The 17,398-nt window shown below is 36.6% G+C and overlaps 2 protein-coding genes and 1 long non-coding RNA gene across 3 annotated transcripts; 1 reads left to right on the top strand and 2 right to left on the bottom strand.

The window, feature by feature from the left end:
* The first annotated feature begins 1,852 nt into the window (after positions 1–1,852).
* On the top strand, positions 1,853–6,388 carry LOC143457374 (fructose-bisphosphate aldolase C-like). Its single transcript, XM_076955236.1, has 9 exons — positions 1,853–2,042; positions 2,295–2,393; positions 2,497–2,609; positions 2,741–2,795; positions 2,967–3,127; positions 5,283–5,366; positions 5,501–5,675; positions 5,756–5,955; positions 6,091–6,388. The coding sequence occupies exons 1-9, from the start codon at positions 1,940–1,942 to the stop codon at positions 6,187–6,189; spliced, it is 1,089 nt and encodes a 362-aa protein (XP_076811351.1). The 5' UTR covers positions 1,853–1,939; the 3' UTR covers positions 6,190–6,388.
* Positions 6,389–7,215: 827 nt separating this feature from the next.
* On the bottom strand, positions 7,216–10,953 carry LOC143450379 (uncharacterized). Its single transcript, XR_013114688.1, has 2 exons — positions 7,842–10,953; positions 7,216–7,766 (listed from the first exon to the last, which is right to left on the bottom strand). It is a non-coding gene; the product is annotated as an uncharacterized LOC143450379 (long non-coding RNA).
* A 559-nt stretch (positions 10,954–11,512) lies between these two features.
* On the bottom strand, positions 11,513–16,526 carry LOC143461337 (anaphase-promoting complex subunit 7-like). Its single transcript, XM_076959237.1, has 2 exons — positions 16,406–16,526; positions 11,513–16,356 (listed from the first exon to the last, which is right to left on the bottom strand). Exon 2 carries the CDS (start codon positions 14,342–14,344, stop codon positions 12,698–12,700), a length of 1,647 nt encoding a protein of 548 aa, XP_076815352.1. The 5' UTR covers positions 14,345–16,356; positions 16,406–16,526; the 3' UTR covers positions 11,513–12,697.
* Between the last annotated feature and the right edge of the window lie 872 nt (positions 16,527–17,398).

Here is a 17,398-nt window from a genome sequence, read left to right as displayed (position 1 = left end):
TGGAGCCCACTCTACAATTTTCGTCTCTGATATCAGTAGCGATCGTACTGTGGCTATCAACATGTTTTGTTGAAGTAAACAACTCACAAACGGCGATCTCGGAAAAACAAGATATTAGAAATAAATCAAATTAAATAACCCTCACAAATTAATTTTGGCCTTTCTGCAAGACAAAATCCTCAGCTGACGTTTCATTTTTTACGCTAGGGAAAAAGCTATCTTTCTCAGGTTTTGAAGAAAAAGAAAAAGGTTACTGTTATAAAAATAGGCTACCTAAGGCGCCATATGGCACGCATCGCTAACCAACACTTCTATTGTGTGGAATGGTGCTAAGGGTTTATTTGCGACTGTGTTACAGGGCTCGGTGTAATTCGAACTTGCATTGCCGAACTAAGCAATACTAACAGACGTAACAGTAGCTTAGCTAGGCTAGTTAACTCACTTAGCTGTTAAATTTGCGTTCCGGTTGTAAAGCAGACGATCGAATGCATTATGTAGAAATAATGAAGTTTTTCATTTTAGGCTATTTGTTAATATGTGTTCTGAATGAGTATTTGAGCTTTAGTTGACATTTGGTATTTCTGTATTTTATTGAGTACAGATTTTATCACAAATATTATTATGAATAATATTGTTGAGCATAATATAATAGGCCTATAATTGAGCAAATTATTTCCGTAGCATTGCAGCAATGTTACAATTGAATAATTAATTAGCCTAATCATTTTCTTTTTGTCAAAAGCGTGATAGAGACAAAAAGTTCAAGCCAGTTGTTATTAACATGTGCTAATGAACTGGAAAAAGTAACAAGGCCGAGGAGGCTTGAAACATGCTGATTGTGATTATTCTAAATCAAGGATCTCTTACATGATATTCTTTGGGCAAAATTGACTTGAGACGTTGCTTTTTTCTGTTATTGTGTATTATAATATGTTATTGTAGCATAGTTATCATAATCACTAGTTTGTATAAGCCATAGTTGGCGTATCCACTATTCATCACAAATACCATAGTTGAAGGGAATGTAGACGCCTGATTTCCTAATGACGATATTATACTTTTTATTTGATTCGTGCTATCTATCTTTTAGTGCACGTTTGGGCTTTTCTATTGTGCCCTCTCTTGGCCACAGAAACAGGATTCCGGTCTCTAGGATGGAGCTTCTTTTGCGCGGTTTTCTTTAAGCATCCATTTGTTGTGCACTTAAGATATTCATTGTCATTTTAATCTAACCATGTCACTTCATATACTTATTTTGGCTATTACTATTCGTGTTTTAATATTAGGGAACATGTCCATCTTCAATCAGTGAAGTTGTTTCATTGTTAGTGTTATTTTGGCCTTAAATTCGTTGAACTTAGGAATTATTTTGTGAGTTTGGTGGCCATGCTAACCTACAATCTTGTAGCACAATTCTGTTAATTATTTTTATCTTGTATGTTTTGAGCCCTTAGGTTTTGCCACTTTTTCCTGCTCGTTAATTGTTTGTAAGCATGTGTTTTATTATGCTATAATCACAACGGTTAGCATCATAACTTTCGCTCCGCACAGTTAATAGCAAAAAATTAACAACACAATACAAAAAAAATTAAGGTAATAATTACTGGCAATAACTACCATGCCGCCTAACCCATAATAGTTAGACCTACAAACCATGAGCAGGTGGTGTATCCAAGCAACAGATGGTTAAATATTGCTTCAATGCTGTACATCAGTGGATGGTAAAAAAAACATCCCAGGCAGGAGAATAATAATTCTAATACCTGTAGAATGTGTGCTTTTAATTAAAGTTGTGAAATTTTGCAAAGACTTAAATATACATGTATTTCTATGGAAACACTTTGCTAGACTGTTTTGTTTCTATAAAACAGACATCAATATAAAGTTTAGTTTTGAATACGGTAATCATTTTGGTCAAATTTTAAATCATAGTCTCATTATGGCAACCAAATTAACAGACGAAGTTAAAGCTCATCTGAGAGACGTTTGTGCAAGAATCGTTGCACCTGGCCATGGTATCCTTGCTGCTGATGAAAGCACAGGTTGGTGTTTGTTTTGTTTAACAATGTTTTTATTTAAATGTAGTGTGTAAAACACAATGCGCATGCCATTTATAAGCAAATAGGAACAACTCTCCTTGCAAACATGACAAGCTCTGTAAAGACAATAACTGTTGTTTACAATGATTGATACTGAGTATTATTTAACTGTTTTTCTTTTAAGTGAAAATTCCTTAGTTTAGTAGATAGTAGGTTGTGTTTGAAACTCTAATAATGCATCATTGCTGTTTTTAGGTACTATGGGAAAACGTTTTGATCAGATTAAGGTTGAAAATATTGAAGAAAACCGTCGATCGTATAGGCAACTTCTCATGTCCTGTGACAAGTCCATGGGTATGGTTGTAGAGTTCTTAAAAATATACTGTTTGTATTTGTAATGTTATAATATACTGGGTTAGAATAGTTGTCATTAAAAACATGTTTATTTTCCAAATAGCAAATTCTATTGGTGGTGTTATCCTGTTTCATGAAACACTTTACCAGAAAGATGATAATGGTACACAACTTCGGGATTTGCTGAAAGAAAAGGGCATCGTAATTGGAATTAAAGTAGGCTTATCTACAGCAAATAGTACAAATCTGTATAACGCAGAGTTATTTAGGCTGCACTTAGAGTTAAAATAATGCTGCAATGCCTAGTTAAGGTTTGTCAAACTAAAATTTGCTATATGGTACTATAGGTGGATAAAGGTGTAGTGAAACTGCTTGGTACAAAAGATGAAACTACTACGCAAGGTATCATAATTATGTTTCTTTGCACAGCATGTCCATATGATGTAGTGTCACATTAGTATTGAAACGTTTGTCAGCTGTTAGTTGGTACACCTGATTGCCTGTTTTTTGTAGTTTATCTTTGTGCCAGGTTAGCAAGTTATTATTGTATTAATAGTTGCCGTATTACTTTAGGTTTAGATCAGCTTGGTGATCGTTGCTCTCAGTATAGGAAAGATGGATGTGAATTTGCCAAGTGGAGATGCGTTCTGAAAATTTCAGACAGCACACCCTCCCAGTTGGCTATAATGGAAAATGCTAATGTACTGGCTCGTTATGCAAGCATTTGCCAACAGGTAGCACTATTGTTATACATTTTTTCAGTTTTACATGTATGCACTAATCTTTTTAAAAAATCCTGTATAAGAACCTGAAAAGATCTCTTTTCTCAAAACTGAAATATGTCATGTGTAAGCGAAAACTGAAAAATGCCATGCTAGGAGACATCAGTCAAAGTATGATTTGTTTAGTTTTCCTCATTTGTGACTTGCACATTTTCTGCCATGCTTTTTTATCTGCAACATGCATGAAGAATTAAACATACTTTTTGCTCCAGGCAGCTTTATTTTGGTGTTTGTCTTTCTCAGGAAACAGCAGTTCAACCATTCTCAGTCAAACTATACATTAACCAAATTAATGTTTTGATAATAAACTCTTTTTACAAAGATTTTACTGCTGTAATTGTTCTTTAACTTCAAACACTACTCACCAGGTTACTAAAGGCTCTTATCCAACGTTTATTAGAAGAAAATGAAGGTGTTTTTTGCTGTATAAACCACTGGTTTTTGGCCTGTGGGCCATGGTTAGAGGAACACCAATTTTGCTACTGTATTATTAATTATTTTTACCAGTCATATTAATCTAAAAGCTGTCTTTTCACTTGATTCACCAGGATAAATTTATGCAAAAAGTATCATTTACATAGTCTAGAATTTTGGCCAAAACAGAATGTTCTTTGGAAAAAAATGGAAAAATTCTTTCACTGATCTGATACGCTATTGCACCTCACACGCTGAGGAGCCAGGCTAACCTTGTATCAGCTCAAGCTGGTTGCCAATTAACCAACAATGAAATAACTGTAAATTGTATTGCTGAAATTAAACCAAGGCTAAAATGCGCTGTTCTACAGCATATTGCTCTTGCTGATTAATTATTATTAATGAAGGGGATTGGTGATTGGTGATTGATAGGTGAAGCCTATTGGAATGCCCTATATCGATATAAGTTTCCAGTCCACGAAATTCAAATATAATTAATGGGTCACGACCAAATTATCGGATTTGCAATTGGCTACAGGCCAAAAAGTTGAAAACCAGTGTAACTGTAAGCATCTGTTGTGTACTGCTGTACAGACAGTACGTTATATTGAAGAGTAACTTGCCATTGCATGAACTCTGTTCTTGGTTGAATTTCATTTTGTACGTTCTGTAAAAACTACGTTTACACTGCGCCAAATTGCCTCCAAAGTCATCCGCCTTGGTGATCAGTAACTCACCGTTAAAACAACCCACAATCCTTGTTTGCCAATGGTGTTTGCGTAGTTGACGTTTTTGAGCTTAGCTTATTAAACCGTCTTGACTAGCCAGTAAGTATGTCGCAATGCCGCTTTACTCTCAAAGCACGATTGTGGTTAATTTTAAATGTGCAAGTAACCGTAAAGGCACGGTGACAATTTAGTTCATACAAAATTTCTGCTATCAACTGTAACCAACTCGCCAAGAGGCGTATTGCTAGTGAACGACCAAGAACTGTTTTCGTGTGTCTGCAGTTCGTTTCTATAAGAAGTTAAAACTTCAGCCAGACTTCTTGCATCATCGTCGTTTCCGTTGTCGAGTTGTCATTTAAAATATCATGTTCGTGCATTTTTAGTTAACAATCTTGTGCACTATTCTAGGTCGTGATAGAACCGATTTATAATGATTGTTGAAATATTACCGAATGTCATAATGATAGCTAGGTTTTGTCATAAGTATGCCATCGCGCTACTCAAAGCGTTTATGTGAAAATATAACTGGACCGATCATAGAGTCAAAAGATACATAATACCCAAGCAAAATCCCAATACACAAGATTGCAGAAATTTAATAACTTGGTTATTGTAATTATAAATTCAAGGTTTTGCATTGATGTTAAATATAATTCCAATAAATGCTTTAATTGTGCAGGTAAATGTAATAATCTTTACATAGTTTTGGGTTATCCCAGAGTTTAAGGTAGGGCTCATATCAATATTTTCTTGCTTTGCTGGTTTTACTGTCACGTACGCAGATGACCGTCCTAGAGGTAAAATGAGGGCGTAGACACACGCCTACGTTTTGAACCAATCAGCAATCATACTATATGTGGTCTGTCAAAACTTTCTCTGTAAGTTAAAATCGTTAGTTTGTGTGCTACCTGCTAATCATCAAAGTTGTATATTAATATTGAAAAATATTTACTGTGTCTGGACAGAATGATATAGTGCCAATTGTGGAACCAGAAATCCTTCCGGATGGCGACCACACGATTGAAAGATGTCAAGAAGTTACGGAAAAGGTTTGAACGTAGCCTGCAACCTGTTTTATTTAAATAAGCGTTTAAGTGGCGTGTTTATAAAATCGTTTTTATTGGAAGAAGCCAGTGGTAGTATAAGTCCGCAAATGAACTTGAATGTGCGTGTTATTTGTCAGGTACTTGCTGCTGTTTACAAGGCGCTGAATGATCACAACGTCTACTTGGAAGGCACGCTTCTTAAACCTAATATGGTGACCGGTGGCCAAAGCTGTTCAACAAAATACACGCCCGAACAAGTGGCCTTGGCAACCGTTACTGCTTTGAGACGCACCGTGCCATCTGCCATGCCTGGTAGGTTCAATATTCGTCGCGGCATATTTCTCTGTGCTCGTGTTCACTGAAAAGATAACCACAGCCACTATTTGTACCAGGCGTGACTTTCCTGTCTGGTGGACAGTCCGAAACAGATGCTACTAGCAATCTGGATGCGATTAATCGGATCGATCTGCTCCGTCCGTGGAAGTTATCATTCTCATATGGACGAGCTTTGCAAGCCTCTGTACTAAAAGCGTGGCAAGGCAAAGCTGAAAACGTCGCTCATGCTCAGAAAGTATTTCTACGTCGAGCTAAAGTAAGTTACTCACTCACTTTTTTGCATTTCTTAACATTTATGAAGTTGTTTTCAGTACACTTCGTAATGTCGTTGTATAAATTATAATTAATTATTCATTTGAAACGTCATTTTAAAAATTGCGTTTTCTCACAGATGAATTCTTTGGCTTGTCTTGGGAAATACGAATCTGCAATGGAGGCCGCGGAAAGTGGCGATGCCCATTCATTGTTTGTTGCCAATCACCAATACTAGAAGGCATTTTCGAGATCATGTAGCCAATGCATATGCAGTGAATGAGCGCTTGCCTCGTCGAATTCAGTTTCTGTACATATACATTGAGCATAACCTGCGATTGATACGATCGTGTTAAAATTAATATGTAGTTTCATCAGTGAAGTGCGCTTATGCAGATTAAAATAAAATGCAATAAATGACCCATTCAAAAATCAAATTATGTCGTTGTTGGAGTTGATAAAAGACCAACCAAGATTTGTTGCCGTTTGTTAAGGTGAAGCTAGCTGGTTAGTTACCTTTGTTGGAGATAATGCTCTTTGTGTCTTACTGACAGGAAAAGATTTTTGCTTAAAGACAGAAATTGTAAAATTGGTGGCCTTGGCGGGCCCATATTGCCGAAACAAGAATCGCATAAGTAATCCATTTTAACAAACGGCGCCCGATGCTGGCGTTTGCAAATGTTTAAAACATTTGCAGTCAAGTGGTATTTATTATACAGAAAAATACCTATTTAATGGTGCATTGAGTGAGTCAATATACTCACAGTAAACAACGTTGTATAGACTAGAGATAGATCAGTGGTAGTGGTTCTTAACGTTCTTCTATTCCTCCCGTAATATAGTGTCAAACACTAAAATACAGCGGAACATATAATTGCAGTAACATTGAGAGTTTATGATGTTAAACAACAAAACAAAGTTTAATCGGGTACAAACAAACCTCGAACCAATTTATTTATTTAAATTTCAATTTATTTTCGCCATAATTTTGGTTAGGCTAACTGTGCTGGTGCTGATGTTCGTAAATGTATGGTGCGGTATGGCAGTTTTTATCCTCAAGACTGAATAAAGTCTTTGCTCGACACCCGGCGATGATTCCTCATTGCTCGAGTCCAGTCATCGAGCTAGACTTTGTGCAAGTTCCTATTGTCACATGTTTTAAATTTCTTTTTCTTTTTTTGGTTAACTATAATGATGATAAACCACAACGAAAGCAAGAAAATGTGGCAAGGCCTCGACGGCAAAAACGAGAATTAGTGTAGAATATTTGATAGGAGTCCAGAGAAAATTATAACATCAGCACGGAACGCAAACCTAACAGCAAGTAAACGTAAATTAAACCAAAGTAGATCTGATAGACTGACATAACCTTTGTGGTTGTATGCTATAATCATGCAGGATGGAACTGACTAACAGTGTGTCTGAATGATAGCAGAAAAACCCCACTAAACTGAACTCCATCCAAGGAATCGAAGTCCCGTTTAGGTGACTTGAAGTGAGGGAAAAGTAACAAAACCTGTTTAACACACAGGTACAGGTTGGTTGCATAGGAATGAAGTGGATATTGTTGATACCGATATTACACCCATGTAGGCTACCGCCGGAATACGGCATGGTTTGATCAACTTGATCAATGTTGCATACATCAACTGCGACGTAGGCTATTTACCAGGAAGAGTTGAACGAATTTGACCCAAATCTTTTGGCTGTTTTTATTAACGGGCAAGCCCAATCACTGCATTGTTCTAGTTGGTAAATAAGTCTTGTTTCGGTAAGCTTCCACTCGTCAGAGTTTTGACAATTGTAGACTCTTTGCTGCATATTAAATCAAGGAGTAGTTGTCATTAAATAACAAGGACAACCTTTAACTGGGCGGCGACTTGGACTTACTGTAGTTAGGTTTGCGGTTACAGCTCCGTGATAACGAGTAAGGAAGGTTGCGTTTCTTCCCAGTGAGCACGAGCTGCCCCCGCTGTCAAAACATTGCTTCGCTCGCTGCACCCGCTAGGAATTGCTGCGTTTTTGTCATCGAAAGTTAACTCCCATCGCTTTCACGTTTTATAAGCTCGCACTTCTACCTGCGAGAAGACAGAGAGCGTTAACTGAGTGAATCATCGAAATCAACAGATGAGTTGTCTAAGGCTCTAAGCTAGTCATGGTGAAAAAATGAACGAAAATTATAGGTAAAATTGCATAAAATAGGGAACACTCTGAAAAATTAGGCAGCAAAAAGTTGTTTGCCAAATTTAAAAGCAAACAAAATGAAACGTATATAACTGAACTGTATCATAAATATCTCGTACCGAATTCCAATCCAAAAGAAATGATCCAAGCCGTGGCGTAATTTTACGCTAAACTCTACGCCAGTACTAAAACAAATGCTAGCACGAAAAACGCTTTTTTGAAAGAGATAAAATGCAAGATAAACCCTGAAACATCATCAATTTTTAAACAACCCCTCACGGTAGAGGAAATAGAAAATGCGGTCAAAACAATGAAAAACGGTAAATCGCCGGGTCCAGACGGGATCTCTGTGGAATTCTACAAATCATTTTGGCCGAAAATAAAGAAATAAATCCGCGATTTAATGTAATTCTGGCTAGATTGCAAAGCGGTACCCAAAGAGGTTAAAAGAGGTTCCATCACACTAATATACAAAAAAGGAGACGACGCCAATTTAAGCAACTATAGACCCATTACGTTGCTAAATAACTTATAGAATATAAAATCTTTACGAAAATCCAGGCCAATAGAATACGACAAGTAATGCCCAAGCTGATAGGGGAACAACAATAGGAAAAACAATAGGTGAAGGGACAACAGTAATAATGGATCAGTACGACCACATGTGTCGCAGAAACGACCTGGCATTCTTCATCTCTCTAGATTTCGAAAAAGCGTTTGATTCGATAGAGCACGATTGGCTAATAGAAACCTTAAAATCCATGCGCTTCCCAACAGAGTTAATTGAAATAGTCGAAAATCCAGGCTTGTCCATGGGACATTTTTTTCTGTCCCATCCCATCCTATCCCATAGCAATTCATGCCTGTCCCATCCCATCCCATCCCATTCCATGGGATTCCCATCAAAATACAATTCAATAAATGTTATTAAATTTATGGAAATTTAAGTCCTTAGAATTGACTACATGTACAAAGAGAGATACAAAACGACAAAATTTATTGACTTTGTTAACTTTAAAGTTCAGAAAAGTTGTCTATCTATGACAATTTATTATCATTGGTACTCATATTCCGAGTCACTGTGTCACATGGGAATTGCAATTCGTGCTGTTCCATCCCATCCCATCCCATGGGACATTTCCCATGGGATTCCCGTGGGAATCCCATTCCCATGGACAAGCCTGGGAAAATCTGTATAAAGACAGCCACGCTTCAATCATGGTTAACGGTTTCAAATCCCCAGATATTGAACTCAAACGGGGAGTGAGGCAATGGGACCTCCTAAGTTTTTTACTGTTTCTCTTAGCGGTGGAACCACTGGTCGAAAAAATAAAAAAAAGAACGAAATAAAAGGAATAAGATTAAGCGATAGATGCGAAATTAAAAGCGTGAGCTACGCGGACGACGTAACCCTGACGCTCAGCGACGTGACCTCGGTAAACGTCGCCATTGATACCGTGGAGCAATTTCAACTGGCATTGGGTCTCAAATTAAATAAACAAAAAACACAAGGGTTAAGAACAAAGAACGATTTCTCAAGTATCCTACTACCCGATATACAATGGCACCATATACAAACTTTAACCTACTCGGCGTAAAAATTGGTAAAATCAACCTGAACCATTTTTGGCAAGAAATTGGCGAAAAATCGAATCAGTAATAAAAGAAATAGATAAAACATACACCACGTTCGACGCCAAAGAGGTATTAATAAAATCGAGACTGTTACCCATTAGCAATTACGCGGCACAAACCTACCCTGCCTCAACTGAAAAAATAAAGAAAATCAACGAAAAAGTAGTTAGATATGCAGTTGGGAAAAATGAATACGCCGACATAAAAACGCTCCAACTACCCAAGCTAGACGGCGGACTCAATTTCCCAAACTTCGAAATAAACGCCGACTTAATATATATACGATCAATACTAAAATACTGCCAAGCGAGGGTCCTAAATGAACTGTTAAACGCCCACACGAGTTACATAGAATACCAGATAGGCCATGCAATTGCCGACGTTTTAGAAGTAGTTAGGCTAAATAATAATATACCGCACACCAAATCTCGTTCCCTGTACTATGAAAAAAATAATGCAAATAATAAAGAAATGCAAACTAAAACGAAACGACTTAATCGCAAAGAAAATTTAAAAAACGTATGAACGTATCATACAAATGAAGAAATTACAAGCAATAAGCCACTTCGCTAAAAAATGGGAAAGAACGCATCTGAAAATACTCTCAAGTTATCTACGCCCATTCAACTACAAATGTGCTTGGAACCTTTTGCCATTCGGTAACGAAACGGGAAATTATACGCCATCATCAAAAACCAGCTGTCCCTTTTGTAAAGTAGGACCCGACGCTGCTTATCATATATTTTTACATGCCCGCAGACCCAAACACAATGGGAAAAAAACACCATACACGCAGAAAAACTCCTGAAAATAAACCTGGAAAATGATAAAGTGGAAAATCTTTGCGAGCTAATGTTTAATTATGACCTACACCCAAATAAAGAAAAATTGCTGACCACCCTTAACACGGTGACCAAACATCAAATTTGGAAAACAAGACTAAGATGCGTCATCGACAACCACGCTTTTTCACTGAACAAACTGTCAATTGATGTAAACAAGGCCTTTAACTTTAGATTAACCGCAATACGCCGAAACCACCCGAACATAGTAGATAATATGAAGTAAACCACAAACCGAATTCTGCGAAGGCAGGGACTGCATAGTGCTCTAGGAAATGCTGAGTTATTGTTTGTGTAAATTGATTATCGTGATCGCTTTCGCAACTTGCAAGTAAAATTTACGCCGTCCGTTTTTCACGTGTGTACCAATAACAGCTAAAGAGAACGCAATGATTGTTACTTCCAGTACGGGTATATTATTAATTTTGCTATTATTTGTTATTTATTATTTGCTATATTACACCGCAATTAGTTTCGACACCATTGTGTGAATTGGATTATATTATTATTGTTATCATATTTTTTATCGTGTGTTTAATAATCTTTATTTGCGTGTACGTTTTCTTTTAAGAAACATGTTCATGCGAATAAAACAAAAACAATCTAAGCTAGTCATGGTGATTGTACAGGCTGCCTGACCTACCTATGATGAAATAGTCATTTTCACAGACTGAAATCATTTTTCGTCATTGTAAGCTCTATTGCACACGGATGCATATTTAGTTTATTCTCCCAATTTTATCTTACATTTTGTGTAGTTAAATGCACAAATCAACTCTTCATTCCCTCCTGCTTTGATACGAGGCAAATGTTGTTCAGAATCACGTCAGCTTTTTAAAACACTTTGAAACTTACATTACCTGCTTTTGTGGCGTCAAACACCAAAAAATCTTTCTTTGTTTTATTATACAGTAAATTTAATAAAAGACTGATTACTCGAAAAATCTTCCATGGGGCTTTCTAAAATTTTGCATGTGAATTTAGTATGCTTTGAACTACCATTCCATAAAATGCCATCAAAAAACCATGATTCAAACTTTTTTTTACAGAGGCGCAAAATAAACACTAGACTTTTTGGTATAAAAAAAAAACAATTTCAGCTACATTCATGCTAATTTTTAGCATAATTCTGCACGCGACCTGGAACATTGAAGCACGCCAACTGCTAGAGTAATTCCCAGGCTAGAAAACAACTCCAAACATGCTGCATTCTGATTGGTCTAAATAGGTTTTTTAAAGCCCTACGTAGCAGTACAACAAATTCATGGAGATCTTTGTTTTAGTTGTTTGACGACTCCTTTATTGCATCCAGTTGGTACTATATTACAATAAAGACACGTAACCAACGGAAGAATGTAAATCGCACAGCAAAACGAAAACTTCAGCAAAAAATGGTACAAATGGTGTGTCGCTGATTGCCACATTACTTCCCTCCTCCAAGTTATTATTCAGGCGTTTATGGAAGAAATTATACCTTTCCTGGCTGCATGAAGCAAAACGATCTGTGAGTCTCAGATTTATAAAAATGCTGCAGTTAAATACTAAATCTTTTTAAATGCTTAAAAATAAACACGATTGTGGTGTTTTCATTGCAAGATACAGCATTCAAACATCATGTGGTGTCCTATTTATAACTGATCCAAGTAATAGAATCATTCGCATTATGACCACCATTACTGGGCACCAAGTTTGCATTTGTTGTGACATATTTTTGGCAATACTGTAATTGTTTTGCCACTAAGTGTTATTACATCCTTTTCCAGCATATTCGCTTTAAGATCAACTTGTTTTAGTATTTGCACCTCTCTTTAATCAGGTTAAAATGAGACCAATGTCCACCTTGCATGCTGGAGAATCAAATCTGGTAAGCTACTTGCAAGCAAACAATACTCTGGTCGTGATACTACCTAGTGCATAGATGACGAAGTCACCTCAGATTTTTAGTGTATATGCAGCAACACATACTCAGAACACATGGGCAGTTATGCAAGTGATTAGAACATACAGTAGCAATAGTCAGCACAAAACTGAAACCTAAGCAAAGAAGGTATACTAAGATTACAAAAAATGCTTGTTAACTTTTTTTTAAAACCAATCATCATGAGGCCATGGAACACCCGTAATTCGATTTTCCTCTTGATCATTACCAACAAATTCCTCATCTTGGTCACCTTCAAAAGTGTCACCTTGTTCCAGACTTTCTATTTTATCCAGCCCAGCTTTTGCTTCTGCACTGTTGGGATTAATAGACAGTGAGATATTGTAATGTTCAACAGCATCTGAAAATTTAGAAATACGAACAAAAAAATCTGCCAGCATGGTGTGGTAGATACTACTGCCATTACGCTGTATGGCATCAAGTAACACTTTAATCGCATCATCATATTTTTTCTGTTTATCTGCTATCATGCAACGGATCTCAATGGCTCGTCTGTGATCTGGATTAATACTTAAAGCTCGTTCAACTAAACGAATCACTTGATCATGAGAAGATGAATCAAAAAGCGATGCCCAAGCCCACAAAACTATAGCATCAGGAGTACAACCAACAGCATCAAGAGCAGACTTCGCTACATTTAAAGCTTCATTATTTCTTTGGTCTTGTTTATGAGCATTGACAAGCTCTGCATAACAGTCTAATCTGTTTGGAGCAGTTAGCATAGCATGCCTTAAGTATGTTACAGCAGTTCGTACTTCACCAGATTTGCAAAGACTGACACCTTTCAGCAAAAGTGCTTGAACACATTTTGAATTTAGATCAGTAGCTCGTGTGGCCAAATACATAGCTTTGGTAAAGTCACCCTTTGACTTTGCATGATATCCCAATGCTACCCATGGTTCTGGATGATGTTGAGACACAGAAATCATTTTTAATGCTAACTTCTCCAGTTCTTCATTTTGGTCATCTTCAGAAAGCAGATAAGCATAAAGATCCATGTCCTTCAATCTGTATGGGTTTTGAAAAACCGCAGATTTAAAATGTTGTAGGGCAGCTGATGTGTTACCAGCATGATAGCAAGAACTGGCAAGACTACATAGTAGATCCACATTTCCATTCAAACTCACTCTTCGAGTCAAACCTTCAAAAGCCACAACACTCTTATTCAAATCTTTATTTAGTCGCAAGCCATGAGCTTTAATAAATGGAACAAGCCAGTCTAAACTGCAATTTATATTCATTATGCTTATGACAACATTTGGATGTTCACCGAGCTGTAGCAACTCAATGGCACAATCTAGGGCCAATGGACAATTTCTTAATACTTCTTTATAGCAGGCAACTGCTTGTTTTTCCAAGTTTAGCTTTTGATACAGCTTAGCCAAACACAGGCTCACCTTCATGGATCTTTGCTTTTGGGAAATGCTTTCTAAGATGCTCAATGCATCGCTATCATTGTTTAACAAAATGCAGCATTTATGTATTTTGAATTTTATGTCAATGTCAGATATTCCTTGTGGTAAACCTAACACTGTGTGCTTTTGTTTACCTTTAGGTATAGACTTAAAAAGCTGCAAAGCTTTATGATAAACTGCTTCTGCTTTTTGATATTCTTTATTCTCAAACAAAAAATCAGCATTATACATCAGCATCTCACACTGGTTCACCATAGTGAAGAAATCATGACAGTTTTTTGCCATAGTAATCATCAAACTGGAAAGTAACTCAGTTGATGTATATAAACCAAGCATATGCATTTTACGCAATTGCTCCATGACAGGTCCAGAATTCATTTTTGAATATATATTGTAGCCAGCAAGGATTAAGAATGTTATTGTATTGTATATGGCTTGAGATCTGCTATGGATTGCAAAACACTATGAATGATGTTAATGAATATATCAGTACCCTGCTGAAATTTTGTTACATATGTTACAATACATGTTACATATTGATATACAGTATACAGAATATGCAGCAATAAGACAACTTTTTGCCAACAAGCTGGTTTATATGACAACATTCTTTCTGCAGAGGAAAAATTTGAAGCACTATACAAGCTTTCCAGTAGGGTACACATAGGCACCTAAGGAGGGCGGGTAGGGCAGGATTTTAACTTTGCCTATAGATAGTTAACCAATGAATTTTAATCATGACCTATTGTCTTTGCATCTCATCTTTTTTGTCGCATTTGAGTCGGCGCAACTAACAAAAGTCTGACGTTAAGTGGTATACGAGTGGTTGCAACGGATGATTTCATTACCTGCTGGCCGCTACTTATTAGCAAACTTGCAGTTTCTTACAAACAATCATGTCCTGGCCAGTGCGTCAGGTGAATGATCACACTCTGAACACCCATGAGAAGCTTTTGTGCCTGAAGAACATCATTGTTGCTATCTGTGCACTCACTGGGATGATACTAAAATAACTCATTAGCTCAAATGATTCACCTTTATGTGTTCAGACTCAGCGCACACATATCTACGCACTTCCACATACAAAAATCTAAGAAAACAAAATGAAGTCTTGTGGTCGCATGCAGCTTTTTTCTCAAGGTATTGTTGATTATCACAGTAGGGAAATTAATTTAGGATGCCAATTGTAAAGCAACCAACCTACTACATAGCAGGAAACGTTTATCCAGGTACTATTGCATTGTTTGCACCGGATACATTGCCTTTGTTTACAACTTGCCACTTTCAGTACAATGCAACGTGATGCGTGAGGCATCGGCGGTGAGTCTTGTGCCAAAAAAAATTGTCAAGGTAGTTTCAGTGCAGAAATTGCAATTAAGCCACACGTTTCATATTTGTCTTTTAGTGCGCTTGTTTTGTCGTCTTTCAGGCAGTGTTATTAAAAGCCACGTAATGAATTTCTTGCATTTAGTGCATGACTATAATGGTAATAATGAAACAGTAATCATTATTGTTACGCAATGGCAAAAATTGTAATTTAAAAACTAAGCAACCACTGTCACAAAATCCACATACATTTATGTTATCCTATAAACATGATTCTTGAAATCTTATGACCAGGTCCGATCAGATTAAGAGTTATAAACTTTGATTCCTTTCTGATATCTCTTACCACCGTTTTCACATTTTTGCGATATAGCCGTATGTACCCTACATCACAACCATTAGGGGTACAATTGTTTCTTAAATTAGGGGAACTCTCAATTTGTAAGTAAAGAATGTAAAGATCACCGCCCTAGAATTTAGAAAGTTAGGTGCCTATGAGGGTACATAAACATTAAACAGTAATATTTACAAAAGAAATTCTAGTCAAGTATCATATATATTGTATCTAGCCTATAATTATATATATTCATATCAAGGCCTGATTGGAAAGAAACTGTCAGTCTTGCCTAAACGTTTTGAGCTTACAAGCTACTTTTGGAAAAGAACATAAAAATGATTGACATATTAAGAGCTTCTTATATCTTCTAAGTCTATTGAAAGGCGAATACTAAGTACATCTTCGTTTTTATTTAATGGTATTGTTTTATATAAAAAATATTTAACAATTTATAGTCGAACATTTCCATTAGAAAAGAAAATGAAAAAAATGAATATAAAATGAGTAATTCAGTTTTAAATGAAAACTGAACAACCAAAAGAGGCTTTGTGATCAACGTCACAATGTATTGTGCAACCCTAAACTTATATGATGTTTCAATTCCTCAAAAGGAACAGGGCTAACTCTAACACTATTGGAAAGTTTGCTTTCAGTGTGCCTGTCTACCAGATAAACACATAAACACATTTTCAACCGCGGACACTTTCATCATATCCACTATTTAAGCCTATCCCATAACTGTCCATGGACATTTTCATCATATCCACTATTTAAGCCTATCCCATAACTGTCTATGGACACTTTCATCATATCCACTATTTAAGCTTATCCTAAAATCGTCCATGGATACTTTCATCGTATCCACTATATAAGCCTATCCCATAACTGTCCATGGATACTTTCATCATATCCACTATATAAAATATAAGCCTATCCCATAACTGTCCATGGATACTTTCATCATATCCACTATTTAAGCCTATCTCATAACAGTCCATGGACGCTTTCCTCATATCCGCTATTTAAGGTTATCCTAAAATCGTCCATGGACGCTTACGCAAAAATCGTCCATTTTAAACCCGCCCATGGACGCTTTGTCGCAAAACAACTGATTTAAGTCTTTTTCAACAATCGTCCATGGACGATTAAGCGAAAACGTAGGTTTTGCGTAAAAGCGTCCATGGACGCTTACGCAAAAATCGTCCATTTTTAACCGTCCATGGACGATCCGCGGATTGCGTCGTGTCCAGCTTTTACCCAGTGCCGTAAGAAATAGTCATTTGTTTGGTATTGCATTAGGTTGGATCTACGCAGAAATTTCTCACAGGCAGAGTTTGATTCTATTTGGCTTAACCCAGTGGAGCAGCTGGCTAAAGTTAAGTTAGTTTGGAGTGAGTCACTTTGGACTGATGTTTTCTGAACATAATAACCTAATTTTAAAGTAAAATAAAAAACAGGATATAGTTTGGTATTCCGAAGGTTAACTTTATATTTTTCTACACGAGCTTTCGCAAGCATAAGCTTGCTTCTTCAGGTGTACTGCGAAAAATCTTAGTTTGGGCTGTCGGGGTCGTAATGTAACTGCTATAAATATAGGCTACTACGCACGTATACTGGATGTAAATGCTAAGCAACATTTTGTTTAAATTTCGATTTGGTAACTTACTTTTTCGTATCTATGTGTGCGTTTCTAAAATACAGATTATACATTTAGACTGTGTGAATATAATATGCCAGGCACGGTATGATCAATACTTCTTCAATACAAC

Source organism: Clavelina lepadiformis, chromosome 1, assembly GCF_947623445.1.
Source record: "Clavelina lepadiformis chromosome 1, kaClaLepa1.1, whole genome shotgun sequence".
In the NCBI taxonomy this organism is placed as follows: Eukaryota; Metazoa; Chordata; class Ascidiacea; order Aplousobranchia; family Clavelinidae; genus Clavelina; species Clavelina lepadiformis.
This window is presented reverse-complemented; position numbering and strand designations above follow the sequence as displayed.

What these genes read in the sequence shown, in the direction of transcription:
- LOC143457374 (XM_076955236.1), top strand. Translation starts at nt 1,940, where the DNA reads ATGGCAACCAAATTAACAGACGAAGTTAAAGCTCATCTGAGAGACGTT. An exon ending in TGCTGCTGATGAAAGCACAG is followed by an intron (nt 2,043 to 2,294) that starts GTTGGTGTTTGT and finishes TGCTGTTTTTAG; the next exon opens with GTACTATGGGAAAACGTTTT. An exon ending in TATTTCTACGTCGAGCTAAA is followed by an intron (nt 5,956 to 6,090) that starts GTAAGTTACTCA and finishes GTTTTCTCACAG; the next exon opens with ATGAATTCTTTGGCTTGTCT.
- LOC143461337 (XM_076959237.1), bottom strand. Translation starts at nt 14,344, where the DNA reads ATGAATTCTGGACCTGTCATGGAGCAATTGCGTAAAATGCATATGCTT.